General features: G+C 48.9%; 1 protein-coding gene across 4 annotated transcripts in view; it reads left to right on the top strand.

The window, feature by feature from the left end:
* The window catches only part of GLCCI1 (glucocorticoid induced 1), a 183,147-nt gene that overhangs the window by 37,875 nt on the left and 125,291 nt on the right, over positions 1-19,981 (top strand). For all 4 annotated transcript variants that reach the window (XM_030200993.1, XM_030200984.1, XM_030201012.1 and 1 more), the window contains exon 2: positions 8,676-8,827. In XM_030200993.1, coding sequence (XP_030056853.1) covers positions 8,676-8,827 — 152 coding nt within the window. The remainder of the gene's footprint in view (positions 1-8,675; positions 8,828-19,981) is intronic.

Consider the following 19,981-nt stretch of genomic DNA (forward strand, 5'->3'; position numbering starts at 1 on the left):
CTGCTGGTTGATGGACACAACCCATATGTAATGGCTTCATCTGCTATGACTAAAGGAAAGAAAATGATCATGGTAAGAACCTAATTTTCCCATTTCTAACAATAGCTCCTCAAACTTATTTTTCAGTTCTATCAGTACTCTGGGATGAATACCATCCAGTCCAGGAGATTTGCTACTCTTCAGTTTGTAGAACTGCTCCGATGTTACATTTTGTGTTGCCCAGTTTGTTTGCATCCCTAATTTCCTTTAACATTTCTACATCCGTCTGTTTGTCCTGACCGCGCGGACGGTAGTACACTCCTATCAATATCCTTTTCCCCTTTACACATGGAATTTCAATCCACAGTGATTCCAAGAATTGTTTCATTTCCTGCAGAATTTTAAATCTATTTGATTCAAGGCTCTCGTTAATATACAATGCTACCCCTCCACCAATTCGATCCACCCCATCACTACGATATAATTTGTACCCCAGTATGACAGCGCTGCGTATGTCTTGTAGCGCTATAGAAGTGATAAGTATTAGTAGTATGGCTGGCAGGCTTCTCTGTTGCTTTGCACAAGTTACCTTTATCAGGTGTACTTTGGTTGGTAGAGGTGCTGGAGTACTTGCTTACCGACCTAGGGACGTTGAAGTCATAGAGCTTCCCAGAGCATGGGCCTTATGTTCTGGTTACGTCCTTTCAGTCTTCTCTTCGGGGTTTAGTCAGATAATGGGCTACAGGTTGGGTGAGTCTAACTTTTGGGTGAATCTTCCTCTTTCGTTCCCAATGCATCGAGGATAAACCGCCTGTCTTGCGGGCGTACAGTGCTTGGCTGCTACTTCCAGGTCTACCAATACCCTCTGTACTTTCCAATCATGGGGTTTCAGGTTTCTCCTTGGGTCCCTGAGGACATTTCTCCTCCCCAAATGCCAGGAGGTGTGGGTCAGGAACTTCCCACAGACCTGGAGCAGCTTTACAAATGCAGTTCGTTCTTGTCACTGCTGTTCCTTGCTTGGCATCACCAGGCTGGCTTCACCCCATGCATTCAGCGGTTCCAGCCTCTTTGTGTACACATTTTCTTTGGACAACAGGAAGTCTGTCTCCAGCGGTGTTGGGAAGAGGAAGTATTCTGTTGCTGTTCCACAGCAGGGAGGTTCCATCTTCCTTGATTTGGACTCTCAAGCCCACCTTTTCCCATAGGACTTTGGCAGTCTGCAGTGATTGTTTCTGCAGGTTTAGTTCTGGCCTTCCTGGATCTCCAGGGATGTGTTTACATCTTCCCACCCTAAGATTCTGGGTTTTGCTATCCTTGGGGACTGTTCTCCATTTTGATCCTGTCATTCTGTTTTTGGCATTAACAGGGACATTATATTTTCCTAGTACTAGTGACAGCCTTTCTTCCAAGTTTTCTTGCAGGTTCAGCCAGGTTTGGTGTTTATATCAGTGTCATGTGTCTCTTCTTGACAGTGTTCCAGTTTCATCCGAGTTTACTGCTGCTTTTCAGTCATTTGGATTAGCATTATCACCGTTGGCAGGTGGCTTCCACCTTAAGGCTAAGACTGCTTTAGGCTTTGGCTTAGCAGAGCCATTTCTTTTTGTTGCTCGTGAGCGAGTTGCTAACCCAGGTCTGGTTATCTTTTCCCTACCAGGTACTGGGGTAGAGAACATGAGTCGGTTTTTGGAGACATGGCTTTTGTATTGGGCATTCTTCTGGAGTATTGATGCTACCCTCGGAACTTTCAGGGGCCCACCCTACTTAAGAACTGTTTTGCTACATCCCATACATCTCTGGATTCATCTGCTGCTGATAATTTTCTTTCCTTTACTCACAGCAGATTAATCCAGAGTCCCACCCTTGTTTTGGCGGTTCTTATCGGGGAGTTTTTTCTGTTGTACCGTGTTTCTATATTTTCCATGTTTTACATTTTCCATGTTCTGTTGTCTGCTGAGGGAGTTAAGCGCTGTTCCCGTTGTGGCAAGCGCAGATCAGCAGCTTAGACGGGCTGTTTAGACGGTAGAGACAGTATGAGCATGGCGAGCGATGATTCTTCCCGCTCGATGGAGCTGGCAGTGGGTGCCATCTTGGAAGCGCCGCATGGCTCGATCCCCCGCGGTTGCGGAGGAGTCTGAGAGCAGAGGGGCGCCTTGGGCAGAGGCTACCAGAGGAGCTCCGTTCCCCGTGGCTCCTAATTCGGAGACGGGAAGTCAGAGTTTTTCTCCCCCGAGTTTGCGCTTATTTTACATAAAGCCTTCATGCTGAAAAGAGCTCTGCCGCAGGTGTCTGGCACTGCGTTGCTACCTGGTCCAACTCCGACTGATGATGGCCCGGGGCTGATGTCAGAAGTGGATGCCCCTGAGCATAGACGGGTAAATTCCCTGTTGGAGAGTGGCGCACCTCCCCCCGCCCCCACTCCCCCCCCCGGTGGTCGGGCTGTGGGCACTCTGAGGGATCTGGCAGGCTTTGTGGTCTGAGGAGCCAGAGGAAGGTGCCAGTTAGCCACTGGATCTGGATGATCCCACTGCGGTTCGGATTTTCCACCACGATGAACTGCCAGCACTTATCTCTGATGCCTTACTGACCTTGTTCAAGGCGATGCCTCCTCTGGTAATCCGAGGATGGCGAATACTAAGAAACCTGCTCGTGCCTTTCCTTTGCATGACTCCATCCAAGAGTTTATTTTTGCTCAATGGGCTGACCCCGAGGGGCCCTTGAAAGTGGCCAGGGTGATGGGGCATCTTTACCCTCTGAGGGAGGAGCACTTGGCCCATTTTGGGATGCCTAAAGTGGATGTCTTAGTCACTGCGGTGACAAAAAAGACCACTCTCCCAGTGGAGTGAGGGGTTGCCCTGAAGGACATTCAGGACTGGCGGCTGGAATCAGTGCTAAAACGGTCCTTTGAGATTTCGGGCCTAGCCCTAAGGGCGTCTGTTTGCAGTTCTTATGCTGCTCGAGCCTGCCTCTCTTGGTTACAACAGGCAGTGGAACAGCCCGTGGATGGTGCGGAGTCCCTCGCTGAGGTTGCACCACGGTCGGCCTTGTCATTTTTAGCTGACGCCCTCTATGATCTGGTCAGAGCTTCTGCTAAACAGATGTCTGTGGCGGTGCCCGCCCACTGCCTTCTATGGCTAAGGCATTGGGCGTCTGACATGGCCTCTAAGGAAAGGCTGGTGAAGTTGGCCTTTTGGGGCCTTCTGTTATTTGGAGAGGAGTTGGAGAAGATTCTTAAAGATCTGGGGGATGCTAAACCCCAGTGGTTACCTGAGGATAGGCCGCGGCCTTCTTCCAAGGGTCAAGTGGTTCCCTCCTCCTCCAGACCTCGCTTCCGTGAAGTTCGCAGGTATCGCCCGGGGCGCTCTGCTGGGTTTACTCAACGTGCCCGCTTTCAGCAGAGGAACTCCTTTCGCTCGGACAAACGCTCTGCAGCGGCAGGCTCAAGGCCAGGAGTTCAGGGCCATCCTCCACAATGATGGGGCGCCGGTCCACTCCTCCTTTACAGCTGTAGGAGGACGCCGTTCCCTCTTTCTCGAGGAGTGGACCAAGATTACCTCAGATCAGTGGGTACTGGACCTGATCAGAGAAGGTTACCGACTGGAATTCGGTGCCCAGGTGAGACGTGTTTGTGGAGTCCCGATGCGGCACTGCCGTCAAACGGGTGGCGGTAGAGGAGACCTTACAAGTCTTGTTGCACCTTGGAGCGGTGATCCCCGTGCCTCCCGCCAAACACGGCTGCGGTCGTTACTCTATTTATTTTGTGGTGCCACGAAAAGGTGGGTCTTTTCGGCCCATTCTCGACTTAAAGTCAACGAGTCACTAAGAGTGCGGCATTTTGACATGGAAACCCTGCGCTCCCTCATTGCGGCGGTACACCCAGGAGAATTCCTCACGTCTCTGGACCTAAAAGAAGCTTACTTGCACATTCCTATATGGCTCCCGCACCAACGGTTCCTCCGGTTTGTGGTGTTGGGAAAACATTTCCAGTTTTGGGTCTTTTGGCCTCGCCACAGCCTCCAAACCTTTTCCAAGGTAATGGTGGTAGTAGCTGCTTTTCACAGGTGAGAGGGTATCCGGGTATCACCCGTACCTCGACGACTGGCTCATCAGAGCGGACTCGGCAGAAGAGAGTAGTCATGTAACAGCCAGAGGGGTCTCAGTACTGCAATCTCTGGGCTGGGTCGTCAATATACCCAAAAGTCACCTGACCCCCTCTTAATCTTTAGAATATTTGGGGGGGCTGGTTCGACACGGCCTCGGGGCTTGTCTTTCTTCCCGACCAAAGGCGGTGCAAGCTTCAGAATCAGGTCCGTCTGCTCCTGAGGATGCCTCCCCCGCGAGCTTGGGACTTTGTCCAGCTGTTGGGGTCGATGACGGCCACCTTGGAAGTGGTGTCATGGGCGAGAGCGCACATGAGACCTCTGCAGATTGCCCTGCTTCAACGATGGTCTCCCGTGTCTCAGGATTATCAATGCAGACTCACGTGGCTCCCTGCGGCCTGACTCAGTATGGAGTGGTGACTCTCAGACAGCATGCTGCGGCGAGGAATTCCGCTAGCGCTTCCCGATTGGTGCCTGGTGGTAACGGATGCGAGCCTTCTAGGCTGGGGAGCACATTGCCAGGGAAGCTATTCCCAGGATCTGTGGACACCCGAGGAAACGGGGTGGTCCATCAATCACTTGGAACTGAGAGCGATATTCCAGGCTCTTCTAGCCTTTCACAAGACTCTGGAGGGACTGGCTGTCAGAGTTCTGTCGGACAACACGACAGCAGTGGCCTACATAAATCGACAAGGCGGCACTCAGTGCCAAGCACTGGCCGCAGAGGCCGCTGAGATATGCCACTGGGCCGAGCTACATCTGCAGCTTCTGTCAGCAGCTCACACAGCAGGTCAGAGCAACGTGCAAGCCGATTTTCTAAGCAGGTATCAAATCGACCCTGCGGAGTGGGAACTGGCAGACGAAGTGTTCCTTCAGATCTGTGCCAAACGGGGAACACCCGTAGCGGATCTTATGGCCTCAAGCACGAATGCCAAAGTCCCGTCATTTTTCAGCAGACGGAGAGATCTGCGCTCGGCGGGGTTGGATGCCTTGGCTCAACCCTTGCCCCTGGGCCTCCTGTATGTGTTCCCTCCTTGGCCCTTAATAGGGCGGCGACTCCTGCGAATTCGGCTGCATCAATGAGTGGTGATCTTCATTGCCCCGGAGTGGCCCAGGCGGCCGTGGTATGTGGACCTCCGGCGGATGCTGGTGGAGGCTCCCCTTCCCTTGCTTCTGGTGCCGAACCTGTTGACGAAGGGCCCGGTGACCATGGAGGATCCATGCCGCTTTGGTCATACTGCATGGCTATTGAGAGGGCGCAATTGAGGGACAAGGGCTATTCTAACAAGGTCATCTCCACTCTTTTGCAGGCCCGCAAGCGTTCCACTTCCATTGCCTATGCTCGGATCTGGCGCCAGTTTGAGGCTTGGTGTGTTTCTAAAGCGATCACGCCCATGCGGGCTTCGGTCTCGCCAATTCTTGACGTTTTGCAGGATGGTATAGAAAAAGGCTTGGCCTATAATTCCCTGCGTGTTCAAGTGGCAGCCTTGGCATGTTTTCGGGGGAAAGTCACTGGCCTCTCCCTGGCTGCGCACCCGGACATTGCACGGTTTCTTAGAGGGGTGCTTCGGCTCTGTCCTCCCATGCGGGCTCCTTGTCCGGCTTGGAACCTGGGGCTAGTATTAAAGGCTCTTCGGTATTCGCCCTTCGAGCCGCTGAGGCGAGCTTCGGAGAAGGGTGTGACTCTAAAGACAGTCTTTTTGGTGGCCATTACTTCGACGAGACGGGTGTCTGAGCTCCAGGCGCTGTCCTGTCGAGACCCATTTCTGCAATTCTCAGAGTCACGGTACGTACAGTGCCTTCCTTCCTGCCTAAGGTGGTTTCAGCATTTCACCTAAACCAGCCTATTTATCTGCCCTCCTTTACTAGGGAGGAGTTTCTGGAATCTTTTGGGCAGTTGCACCTTCTGGATGTGCGCAGGGCTCTATTGCAGTATTTGCAGATGTCTAATGCTTTCAGGACCTCTGATCACCTTTTTGTATTGTTGTCGGGTCCTTCCAGAGGGTCTCCAGCGTCTAAAGCCACTATAGCCCGTTGGCTTAAGGAAGCTATTTTTTCTGTATATCTGCTATCTGGCCGGCCTCCGCCTGACGCCTTTAAGGCACATTCCACAAGAGTGATTTCTTCCTCTTGGGCTGAGACGGGAGCACTCTCTCTTCAAGAGATACGTAGTGCAGCTACTTGGGCTTGTAAGCTCTCTTTTGCCCGTCATTACAGGCTTGATGTGGCTGCCAGGAGGGATGCGCTTTTTGGAGCACAAGTGCTTGCGCGTGGTGTGGCTTGTTCCTGCCCTATCTAGGGATTGCTTTGATACATCCCATTCGTAATGGATTCATCTGCTGCTGATGACAAGGAAGGAAAAATTAGGTTCTTACCTTGGTAATTTTCTTTCCTTTAGTCACAGCAGATGAATCCATGATCCCTCCCTTGATTGACTCTGTTTTGTGTTCAGTTTTTCCTGCAGACATGTTCCCTCATTGGGAGAAGTTGGAAAACAGTCTTCAGGATTTCTGTTTACTGTTCTGTTACAGGAGGTTGAGTTTGTCCCTCCTTTGTGTTATTGCTCCTGTTCTGGGGCGTTCGTTTGCTGTGAGGAAAGTTCATGTTATGCTACTTTGCGGTTTAACACAGCTTTGGAAGCTTCAAAATACTGAGAGGCAGATGGAGCTAGCTGTCCTAGAGGCACTATGGTTTTCAGTGTTCTCTATCTCCCCCTGCTGGTAGGTGGACACAACCCATTCGTAATGGATTCATCTGCTGTGACTAAAGGAAAGAAAATTACCAAGGTAAGAACCTAATTTTCCCATACTCTATCATACATCTCAGCATTGTCCACTTGTTTTCACCTTCAGTTAACCCCTCCCCAAAAAATAAAAACACAAAAAACCCAAACAAACAAAAAAACCTAATTTGTCAAGGCAAGACATTTTATCCTTTGAGAACTCAGGTTTTAGCATGCAGCTCCTACAATACATTTCCTACAGTGTGCTCTTATTTGCAATTATTATAATGGACAATGTTTTAGCTAAGTTCCCCCCTCCCCTCCAAAAACAATTCCCTTAAGGCACTGCTTACCTGAAAGGTAGAATTAATCAGTTGTTAAGCCTTAAATTTGAATTGTGCTTGTTAGACTTTATAATAAAAGGTTCTCTGTTAAAAATGGAGTTAAACATGGTTTGTTTTCCTTTTTATCTAGTGCTCAAAATCATTTGTGTGCTTGTACTTTTATGTTAATATTTAAAGCTGTAATGTAGTTGGTCCATAATTGGCAGAGAGGCATTAACTCTCAGATGACTGTGGGGAGAACTCATTGGGTGTGGGTTTTCTCATTCTTCCTTTATTACTGCTTGTTTCTCTGAATTCTAATAGTAAGGTTCTGTGATTTACTTTAGCGGGTATTTCATGACTTGAAACATATAAATGGCAAGTGACCGACTCACCTGCAAATGCGCAGTAGAGACTTCCCTCTCTGTCCCGCCCCCGCGTCAAGACGTGATGATGGATCAGAGAGGGAAACTGTGAGGAGTGCACCTCACGGAAGGGGAGGGAGGGAACCGCCGAGGTCGCTACCGCTCCCCCCCCCTCTACCTGGGCCGGGCCCTCTCTTCTCTATTGAACTTACAGCGCCGAAACCGCAGCAGGCAGATCAGCTCCCGTCGGCCTTCCTTCCCTGTGTCCCGCCCACGAGGGTGGGACACAGGCAGGGAAGGAAGGCCGACGGGAAGCGATCTGCCTGCTGCGGTTTCAGAGGTGAGGCGCTGTACGTTTAATGGAGAGGAGAGGGCCCGGGTGGAGAGGGGAGGGCAGGAGAAATGCTAGACATGGGAGGTCTCAGAAGGAGGGGACTTTGGAGCTGGGAGGGATGGACGGAGGGGAGCCTTGGAGCTGGCTGGGAGGGAGGCTTTGGAGCTGGGAGGGAGGGACGGAGGGGGGCCTTGGAGCTGGGAGGGAGGAGGGGGCCTTGGAACTTGGGCCTTGGAGCTGGGAGGGAGGGACAGAGGGCCTTGGAGGATGCTGGACATGGGAGGTCAGAAGGAGGGGGGCCTTGGAGCTGGGAGGGATGGACAGAGGGGGGCCTTGGAGCTGGCTGGGAGGAACGGAGGGGGGCCCTTGGAGCTGGGAGGGAATGGGGCCTTTGAACTGGGAGGGAGGGTCGGAGGGGGGCCTTGGAGCTGGGAGGGACAGAGGGCCTTGGAGCTGGCAGGGAAGGAGGGAGGGCTGGGGGCCCTGCAGCTGGGAGGGGAGGGGGAGGGAATGGGGCCTTGGAGCTGGGAGGGAGGGAGTTAGACATAAAAATAGAATATACCAATACTTGCCCGTTTTAATGGGCTTAACGGCTAGTTAATGTATATATCAACTGTGTTAACCAAGTGTAACTTCTATTCTAATGAATTGGAAAAGGCAGCTGTTTGTACAGCCATAGTTAACCTATATTAGAAAACTATATACAGAAAACAGTAAAGGTCTTTTTACAGTTTCTTTTTATAGCTGTTTGTGAAGATTTACTTTCCTAAGGCATAAAATAAATGATGAAGAATTAAGCTAATGTCTTACACCTGATGACAGAAACTTAGAATAACATTGGTTTTGTTTTTACAGTTGACAGGTCGAAGTCTCAGCAGATTAGAATTTCAAGTACCATAAGGCGAACCTCTTCTTTGGACACAATAACGGGACCTTACCTAACAGGACAATGGCCGCGTGACCCACATGTACATTATCCTTCATGTATGAAAGATAAGTCTACACAGGTAAAATAGATAAACCTTTGTATCAGAAATATGGTGTAGCTAGTTCTACTGTCTTTGTATAGTTTGTGCAAACTTAAAATAGCACTAATGAAACCAATATTTTACAGATATTTCTGCTTAGTAATTAAATGTAAACAGCCATGCTGACTGACCTCATTGGCCTTTTATGCTTGATTTCATGTGAGACCTCAACAATTTTGTAAACTGCATTGTAACCGTTTACTGGCATTTGGCATTTTATCAAGCCTTGGTAAATAAATAAATAAAATAAAAATTGTGATATGAATGAAATCGGTAAGTTACTTAGGTGAATAGTGACCTCTGTGGTCTTTTGTTTTTGTCTGCAGAAATTTCTCTAGGCTGGTTTTCACATATCTGTATGTGCGCAGATATTTTGAAAATTTTGTGTGTAGTTTTATTCTTTAATTCCTTAGCGTCCCTCCGGACATGTCCAGGAACTGACTGGTGGGTTGTGCACTCCTTCCAGCAGGTGGAGACTGGACTGGTCCGGAGGGACTAAAGGAAAGCAAATTAGCAGGTAAGATCTAATTTCTCCTTTTTTTTGTTGTGTATAATTCCTTATTCCATGGTGTCCCACAGATCAATCCAGAGACTTGTGGGTTTTGTCCCTTTACCAGCAGGTGGGGATAGAGAGAACCTCCGAGGTTTGCTATATGTGGACCTGTGCCGCCAGCTGAACCTCAGTATTCTTTCTATCTAGCAGGTGGAGGGACATCTCTGTGCAACTCTGGTTTGATCTGGCTACTGGTGTCCTTTGGGCCTAGTTTAGCACAGACAGGGGTTGAGTGGCTGTTTAGCTTGTGGTGTACACCTGGTGGTGCCAGGTCCCTCCTGGTCTCCGCCTACCTTTCCTCCGTCGCCCGGGTCTGTTGGCCTGATCGGGTGTTTCCTTTCTCTCCTCACTTAAAAAAAAAAGGTAAGAGACCTTGTTTTTGTTTAATCATACAAAGGAACTAGATGTTCTGCCAAGTCAGTTTTGGGGCAGGCATTTGTGGACAATGTCAGTGCCTTCTGAGGCGGCTAGGCGCTGCTCCTGGTGTGGGGGCCGGAGAGCATTATCGCGGGAGTGTGAATCCTGCCGCCATCAGCCCACAGCAGGTGTTCAGCGCGACAGGGATTCCCCTCAGGCGTCCGGTGAGTCGGAAGCGCAGGGGATAGTTTTGGCAGTTTCCTCGGGGCAGTTAGTGCAGCACGTGTTGGCGGGCGCCATTTTTTCCTCAGGCGCAACCCGCTTTGCACATGGCGATTGATAGACAAGAGGCGCAGCGCTTCTGTGGCACAGGTTCTGATGGAGGGAAGCGATGTACAGGGAGCAGGGGAATCCCTTGCAGTTCACTTTTCCCCGGATTTTGTTTTATTAATGCACAATGCCTTTCTTTTGAAGAGGTCAGGAGCTTCTCTTCAGGCAGCCCCATCTCTTCCTCAGCAAACTTTGGTTGCTGCAGCCTCTCGGTCTTTCCTGCCAAAACGTCCCCGGGTGGAGATTTTGGATCCCGAGCCAGATGACCTGGTTTTGTCTCCAGGCTCTCCCTCAGAATCTTTGGATTTGGCAGATGAGGTCACCCTGCTTTCTGAGGAGAGGGATGATCTGACGGCTGCCCGCCTTTTTCACGGGGAAGAGCTTCCCTCCCTGATTGTTTGGGCTTTTGAGGTTTTGGCCATTTCCCCCCTGAATCAGGGGGAACAGGTCCAGTGCCCTCTATTATGTCTGGCACCAAATGCCCGCCTCGTTCCTTTCAAGTGCATGAGGCCATGAAAATCATTATTTTGGCGCACAGCGGTTACAGGCTCAGTTACGAGCGCTGTTTCAAACTCCGAAGCCCCGGACTTGGGACTATGTACAAGTTCTAGGTTCCATGGCCTCCACCTTGGACGTGGTAAAGTGGGCCAGAGCTCACATGCGCCCCCTCCAGTGGCACCTTCTGAGCCGGTCTCCGCTCTCGGAGGATTACGAGGTTTGGGTGCCATGTTCGGCCCGTCTTCAAACAGTTATGCACTGGTGGTTCATTCAATAGAATCTGGTGTGGCAGCGCTATAGAAATGCTAAGTAGTAGTAGTAGTGTCGGGCATTTCTCTGGCAACCCCAAAAAAGCTCAGTGGGACAGTGGGATTTGAACTTGTCCCTGTGCCTTGTTTCCTTCCCCCCCTTTGTTTATAATTTAAGTGTTTCAGTTTGTAAAATGATTGTTCACGATGGACATCTCCAGTGTAAGGATGTCCTTCTCATGTATTGTTGAACAGGAAACCCCAACTTTTTCCCTGTTTGAAAATGGCTGTGAGGTGGCTATATATATATAATTTCTGCATATAGATCTGTAGCAGCCAGATTTGTTTTCTTTTCTTTTCTGATAGGAGGTGTATTGGTGTTCTAGGGTTTGGTGTAATCTTTGCAGTGCTGTTTGATTATATATAGCAGGAAGAAACCCCCAACTTAACTACTTTTGCTAATAATTTGCCCGTACGATTACCAAACCAAAAAAAATCTGTATTTACAAAATAGCAGTATACAAGAGGTACGTTCATGGGGCAATGCCTTCAAAGACACCCGATTGACTGTTAAAGTCTTGAATAAAGCTGGAGTAGGGTGCTATATTGGAATGTTTGAGAGCATGCAATTGCTGCTCCTGCACCACTATACATTGGTTAATCCATCAATTGCGAGCACTGATAAAAAGAGAATTTACATTCTGTATTGTTCTACATTTTAACTACAGCACTCACATATGCGATGATGTCCCTGCATAGTACCGCCTTTGCCGTAGGCCAAAATAATAGGGGATCATTGATATGCTGTTAGTTATGGGATAGGAAGCCTTCTACAACCCCTGTAAATAGGCTAGAAAATCCTGAGACCCATAAAGATATGCTGGAAAACACCACCCCGGACTCTGACGAAAATATGGCTCCGCTTCCAGCTCTAGCCAGACCATGGCATGATACGAAATCTCCTCTGCACCAATAGTGGCACTACATACCTGAGAAAAATTTGCTCTGAACACCAGTATATAGTCTAAATGAGAGAGTGTACTGTGCACACGAGATGTGTGTGTGTAATCTCTCTCTCTATGGCGGAGTAGGCGCCAGGAATCCACTAGATCTAGGGCAGAGCAAAATTGCAAGAAAAAATGATCTGCACCCACTCTTGTGCCCGGTCAAAACACAGACCAATCCAAGTGAGCATTTAAAACCGAGTTAAAGTCTCCTAAAAGAATAGGCTAATGATTCACATATGCATAGGCACCCCGTATAAGAGGCTTGGGGAGCCAAGCTGTGACTTTTCCTCGCCTGCCTCCTCCTCCACATGTAGCCCCGATGCCAAAACAAAAGCCGCCGCCGCTGCCCACCCCACGCTGAGCCTGCCCTCAGCTCCCCGACCTTTCCATGCCTACCGTGGCCGCCCGGCGTTTAAACCTTTTTAAGTCGCAGCAATGGCTCACCTCCGTTCCAGCCTTTCCATTCTCTCTTCTCGCTCAGTGTCCCGCCCTCGTGGAAACAGGAAATACCTCATCAGAGGAAGGCGGGACACTGAGCGAGAAGCGAGAAGGGAAAGGCTGGAGCGGAGGTGAGCTGTTGCTGCGACTTAAAAACGTTTAAACGCTGGGCGGCCACGGCAGGAACGGAGAGGAGGGCTGTTGGGAAGCTGAGGGCGGGCAGGTGAGGCTGGGGCAAGTCACTGCACAATGGATGGAAGGGGGGAGGACAATAGGAGGCAAAGGAGAATCAGGCATGGATGGGAGGGGAGGGCAGGGGAGAGAAGAGAAATCGCTGGACATGAGGGGAGGGCAGGGGAGAGGAGAATTGCTGGATTTGGATGGCTGGAGGGGGCAGGGGAGAGGAGATTTGCTAGATATGGATGGAGGAAAGTTGCTGGACATGGATGGATGGAGGGGAGGGCAGGGGAGAGGCTGGACATGGGTGGAGGGGAGGGAAGACTGGAAGGAGATGCACATGGATGGAGGGCAGGGAAGAGAGGAGAAATCTGGACATAGATGGAGTGGAGGGCAGGGAAGAGAGGAGAAATGTTGGACAGGAATGGAGGGAAGGAAAGACAAAGGAAGGAGATGCACATGGAGGGGAAGGGAGAGAGGAGAAATGCTGGGGATGGATGGATGGAGGGGAGAGAGAAGAAGTGCTGGATATGGATGGAGGGGAAATTGCTGAATTTAAGGGCTGGATCGGAACACTTTGTTGAAAAGGGCCTTGCACCCCCACTCACGCGGCTGCGACAGCTTCGGCCTTTGATTCTCTCAGGGGGGTGTGGGGGTAACCAAGAGATTTTGGGTTTTTCCCTAGAGGATTTCTCCTCCCTTAAAAAGCCTAGGCTTTCTTTGGGGTCTGAGGAGGGGTCCTGCATATGGTTGCCTTCAGCTTCCTCCGTGGTGGCTGTCTCGGAGCAGACGGGGGTAGAGGACGTGGAGGACGGTGTCCTCACTGACCAACCGGAGGACTCTTCCGCCGTGAGGATTTTCCATAAGGGGGCGTTGTCCTCCTTTATCTCTCAGGTGCTGGAAGCCCTGAATATAGAGGGACCCTGAGGTTGCAGCTTCTCAGGCGCCTAACCCTAAGATGGCTAGTACCAGACGACCTTCTAAGGCCTTTCTGGTACATGAAGCTATTTGAAGAGTGGACGGATCCGGATGGGGGGCTGAAAGTAGCCAGGGCTATGGCCAGGCTGTATCCGATTTCAGCGGACCGTTTAGAGCAGTTCGCTCTACCTAGGGTGGTTGCCCTGGTGACGGCGGTCACTAAGAAGACTACTCTTCCAGTGGAAAGTGGTGTGGCACTTAAGGATTTGCAAGACAGACGGCTAGAGGCCTCTTTAAAACGTGCCTTTGAGGTGGCCGCTTTGACACGCCAAGCTTCTGTTTGTTATTCTTATGCGGCTAGAGCTTGTCTCAGTTGGCTACATTCTGTCATGGATTCGATTTCGGAGTCTGATATGCCGGGAACTCCTCAGATGTCGCTGATGGATATTGGGCTGGCGTACTTGGCGGATGCCTTGTATGATTTGCTCCGTGTTTCGGCCGAACTCATGGCCTTGACCGTTTCCTCTCGGCGTCTTCTGTGGCTCCGTCATTGGGCCGCAAATATGGTCTCTAAGCAACGGCTCATTAAATTGCTTTTCCGAGGGAAATTGCTTTTTGGGGAAGTCCTAGAAAAGATTGTTAAAGATTTGGGGGATTCCAAATCTCAGCGTCTTCTGGAGGATAGACCCAAGTCTACTTCCAGGCAGGGAGCCTCGAGGTCACGTTTCAGAGAGACGTAACGGTATCGCCCGGGGCGGTCCAACACAGCCTTTCAGCGTCCTCGTTTTGGGCAGCGTTCTTCCTTTTGCAACGAGAAGCGACCGGCTGAACCCCCCCCCTCTTGTCAGGGGGCTCGTTCTTGGGGCTCCCAATGATGGGGCGCAGGTCCACTCGGGAGGAGAGCAGATCGGTGGTTGTCTCTCTCTGTTTCTTCCAGAGTGGGCCAGAATTACTTCGGACCAGTGTGTCCTCGATATGGTGCGAGAAGGTTACAAGCTAGAATTCTCTCCCGTCACAGACTTTTTTCTGGAGTCCCGCTGTGTATCGCGGGCCAAGAGGACAGCGGTTCTGCAGTGTTTGTGAGACCTGCTAAGGATAAGGGGCTATTGTACCTGTTCCTCCTCTCGAAAGGCGCACAGGTCGGTACTCCATCTTTTGTGGTTCCAAAGAAGGGAGGGGCTTTTTGGCCTATTCTCAATCTCAGAAAAGTAAACCAGTTTTTGCGAGTTCGTCACTTCCGCATAGAGACATTTAAGGGCAGTTATTGCTGCTGTTCAACCAGGCGAGTTTTTGACGGCTCTCGATTTGAGGGAAATTTATCTGCACATTCCTGTTTGGCAGCCCTATCAGAGATTTCTCAGATTTGCGGTGCTGGGTCAGCACTTCCAGTTTCGGGCTGGCCACTGCCCCACACACTTTTTCCAAGGTCATGGTGGTAGTGGTGTCGTTCCTGCGGAAGGAGGGGATTCGAGTGCATCCATATCTCGACGACTGGCTGATTCGGGCGACGACAGCAGAGGAGAGTCGAGTGGTCACCGACCGAGTGATTGCGGTGTTGCAATCCTTAGGTTGGGTGGTCAATATGGACAAGAGTCATCTGGTTCCTATTCAGAGTCTGGAGTATCTTGGAGTGCAATTCGATTCGAAGCTGGGGAAGGTGTTTCTCCCTGAGGTGCGAAGGATCAAATTGCTTTCTCAGGTACGGACCTTATTGAGTTGTCGCGCTCCCTGAGTGTGGGACTATGTTCAGCTCCTCGGTTCCATGACGGCGACCTTGGAGGTCATTCCATGCACAAAGGCTCATATGCGGCCTCTTCAGAATTTCCTTTTGAGCAGATGGCCGCCGACGTCGCAGGATTATCAACGACTCCTTCCTTGGTCGAGCCATGCCAGGGACAGTCTCGCGTGTTGGCAACGGTCAGCCAATTTGCAGAAGGGTGTTTCTCTGGCGTCTCCCAATTGGGTGGTAGTCATGACAGATGCCAGCCTTGCGGACTGGGGAGCCCATTGTCTTCATCGAGTAGCCCAGGGATCGTGGACCCCTCTCGAAGCGACTTGGCCGATAAATCGTCTGGAGTTGCGAGCAGTCATGAATGCGCTGCAGAGTTTTCAGGACCTTCTGCAGGGGGAGGCGGTGGTCTACATCAGTCGGCAGGGGGGCACTCGCAGTCTTCCCTTGGCAGTGGAAGCGTCTCGTCTACTAGTATGAGCGGAAGCGCATGTTCAGAGTATGTCGGCTCTCTGTTTTTCATAGTGAGGATGGTTTCTGGTTGTTCGGCTTCAGCCTCCTCTGCGGCAGCCGTGCCCGGCGTGGCATTTGAATGTGGTACTGCGAGCCCTCCAGGCCCCACCGTTTGAGCCGTTGAATAAGGTTTCTGAGAAGGATCTAACACTTAAGACAGTGTTTTTGGTGGCCATTGCTTCGGTTTGAAGAATTTCTGAAATTCAGGCTTTGTCTTCCAGAGATCCTTTTTTGCAGTTTTATGAAGCAGGGGTGTCAATCCAGACGGTGCCGCCGTTTCTATCTAAAGTGGTTTCGGCTTTCCATGTCAATCAGGTGGTTTATCTTCCGTCTTTTCGAAGAGAGGATTATCTGGGGGAGTTTGCCTCGCTACGTTTCCTGGACGTGCGGGGAGCCTTGTTTCGGTACTTGCAGATCTCTAACGAGTTTTGACACTCGGATCATCTCTTTGTGCTCTTGTCGGGATCAAAAAGAGGTGATGCGGTTTCTAAGGCTTCCATTGCTCACTGGATTAGGGAAGCCATTGGAGCAGCGTATCTGCTACAAGGGCGGGTGTCTCCAGTGGCCCTGAAGGTGCATTCTACTCGGGCACAGGCGGCTTCTTGGGCGGAGGTGTCGGCCTTATCTCTGGAAGAGATTTGTTGGGCGGCTATTTGGGCATCCCATCATACTTTTGCAAAGCATTACTGGCTAGACGTGTCTGCTTGCGAGGATGCGAGTTTTGGGGCGGGAGTGGGAAAGTTGGCTTCCCACCCTACTTAAGGAATGCTATGGTACATCCCAGTAGTTCCTGGATTCATCTGCTGGAAGTGACAAGGAAGGTAAAATTATGTCTTACCTGATAATTTTCTTTCCTTTAATGCAGCAGATGAATCCAGGATCCCTCCCTAGTTCAGCCAACGTTTTTTTCATTTTCCGCGCAATGTGGCTATTTTTTCCTTCTGGGTTCTTTTTTGCAGAGTTCAGACAGATATGGGAACACGGAAAGGATTCTGATTTCTGGATCAAGTTGCAGTTATTTCGAAGTTCTTATTTGGCTCTCTGTTTTTCATAGTGAGGATGGTTTCTGGTTGTTATTGGTTTCATATTTTTGGCCTTGGCAAATGCTTACGAATGACATACTAACTGAGGAAGGAGCTGGCCATCTGACATCACTGCCTTTAGTTTATCTCTATCTCCACCTGCTGGTAGGCGAACTTAACCCACTAGTTCCTGGATTCATCTGCTGCGTTAAAGGAAAGAAAATTATCAGGTAAGACATAATTTTACCTTTTCCCACCTATTTGCAGGCTCAATGTGGCTTACATAGTACCACAAAGGCGTTCGTCAATTCCGGTATGAACAAATACAGTAATGTTGTGGTAGAGTAAGGTTCGTGTGCACAGACATATTAGGGAATCGTAGAGAGGAAGAGGAGTTATAAGTCCATTACGAGCTTTGGTTTCGTTATGTTGCAGGGTACAGGCATTTAAGTTGGGTCGGTAGGGTATGCCTTTTTGAACAGGTTAGTTTTTAATGATTTCCGGAAGTTTAGGTGATCATAAGTTGTTTTCACGGCTTTTGGGTATGCGTTCCATAGTTGTGTGCTTATGTAGGAAAAGCTGGATGCATAGGTTGATTTGTATTTGAGTCCTTTGCAGCTCGGGTAATGGAGATTTAGGTATGTTCGTGTTGATCCTGATGTGTTTCTGGTTGGTAGGTTTATGAGGTCTATCATGTATCCCGGGGCTTCACCGTAGATAATTTTATGAACCGGGGTGCAGATTTTGAAAGCAATACGTTCTTTGATTGGGAGCCAGTTTAGTTTTTCTGGGAGGGGTTTGGTGCTTTCAAATCGCGTTTTTCCAAATATAAGCCTGGCTGCCATGTTTTGAGCAGTCTGAAGTTTCTTTATTGTTCTTTGCATCCCGCATAAATTCCGTTGCAGTAGTCTACATGGCTTAGTACCATTGATTGTATCAAGTTGCAAAATGTTTCCCTCGGGAAGAATGGTTTCACGCATTTGAGTTCCCACATTGAGTGGAACATTTTCTTTGTTGTAGATTTCACTTGGTTCTCTAGTGTGAGATTATGGTCGATTGTAACACCGAGAATTTTCAGGCTGTCTGAGATAGGGAGAGTATAATCTGGGGTGTTTATGTTTATGGGTTTGTTCGTATTTTATTGTGATGAGAGGATGAGACAGTGTATTTTTTCTGTGTTGAACATCACACAGGAAAAAAACAAATCCATGGTTCACCGAAGAGCTGAAAAAACTTAAAACACAAGTCAGGAAACTAGAACGAGAATGGAACAAAAAGAAAGACGAACAAACACTAAACGCATGGAAACTACTTCGGAGAAAATACAAATACACCATAAAACAGACCAAAAGACTACATTACAAAACAATAATAGGACCAAACTACAAAGACACACATAAACTCTTCAACCTTGTGAATAAACTGTTAGACACCACACCAGCTACAAACAACGGCAAAGATGTACCAGATGTGGACAACCTTGCGAAATACTTCGAGGAGAAAATTATACAACAACGACTCAAAATACCCGCAAGCCCTATAGAGTACGCCACACTCTTAGATTGTCTTGACCCAGAAGAAGGAACATACCCTGCAGACAGAACATGGCACGAATTTGAAACACTATCAGAAGACCTCATCTCTGAAACTCTCAAAAATATGCCAAATCCCACTGCAAACTAGACACGTGCCCAAACTACCTCATGAAATATGCTCCTCAACAATTCATAATAGACCTAACGAGCCATGTGAACTTCATGCTACAGAATGGACTCTTCCCAAAAGAAAAAGGAAAAATCCTACTCACCCCAATCCCTAAAGATACAAAGAAATGCACGAGTGAAATAACCAACTACAGGCCAGTAGCATCCATACCACTAATAACCAAAATAACTGAAGGAATGGTAACCAAACAACTTACAAACTATCTAAACAAACACTCAATACTGCATGACGCCCAATCAGGATTCCGGTCGAATCATAGCACAGAGACAGTATTAGTCACCCTTATGACTAGATTTAAGCAAATAATTGCAACTGGCAACAATATACTCCTCCGACAATTTGACATGTCAAGTGCCTTTGATATGGTTGACCACCGAATCCTACTACACGTACTCGAATACTTTGGCATTGGAGGAAATGTCCTGAATTGGTTCGAAGGGTTCCTAACCCAACGTTCGTATCAAGTCACATCAAATTCGACCACGTCTAAAGCATGGACACCTGAATGTGGAGTTCCACAGGGATCACCTCTCTCACCAACCATCTTCAACCTAATGATGATCCCGCTGGCAAAACTCCTATCAAACCATAACCTCAACCCATATATATACGCTGATGATGTGACAATATACATCCCCTTCAAACAAGACATTAACGAAATCCTCAACGAAATCAATCAAAGTCTACACATCATGAACACATGGGCAGATGCATTCTGTCTGAAATTAAACGCAGAAAAAACTCAATGCCTAATACTCACCTCCCAATACAACACAAAAGAATTCACAACCATAAACACACCAAACCTGAACCTTCAAACCTCAGAAACGCTAAAGATCCTTGGAGTCACTATCGACCGCCACCTAACGCTCGATACTCATGCTAACAACACAACTAAAAAGATGTTCTACAGCATGTGGAAACTTAAAAGGATAAGACCATACTTCCCAAGATCCGTCTTTCGCAGCCTAGTACAATCCCTCGTGCTCAGCCATCTGGATTACTGCAACTCACTATACGCAGGTTGCAAAGAACAAACACTGAGAAAACTTCAAACAGCCCAGAATACGGCAGCCAGACTCATCTTTGGAAAACCAAAATATGAGAGTGCAAAACCATTACGAGAGAAACTACACTGGCTTCCACTAAAGGAACGCATCACTTTCAAAGTATGCACATTAGTCCACAAAATCATTCATGGCGAAGCCCCAGCCTACATGTCTGAGTTAATAGACCTACCACCCAGAAACGCCAAAAGATCATCCCGAACCTTCTTAAACCTCCACTTCCCCAATTGCAAAGGCGTGAAATACAAAATGCTACATGCATCAACCTTTTCTCACATGAGCACGCAGTATTGGAATACACTGCCACGCAACTTAAGAACAATCAACGAGCAAGCTTCCTTCCGCAGATCACGGAAGACCCATCTTTTCGAAAAGATTTACGGAAAGAACCAAAACACATAAAGTCCACACCTACTATTCACGAATGCATCACACATTCACCTCGGAACTCTCATTCCCGTAATATCACATCATTCATAACTTCAATCACAGAAAGGTGTATATCATATGTCTTTATGCCTTCTTATCGCCCTCTAAGCTCCCATTGTTTC

This window comes from Microcaecilia unicolor, chromosome 1 (genome assembly GCF_901765095.1).
Source record: "Microcaecilia unicolor chromosome 1, aMicUni1.1, whole genome shotgun sequence".
Classification (NCBI taxonomy): domain Eukaryota; kingdom Metazoa; phylum Chordata; class Amphibia; order Gymnophiona; family Siphonopidae; genus Microcaecilia; species Microcaecilia unicolor.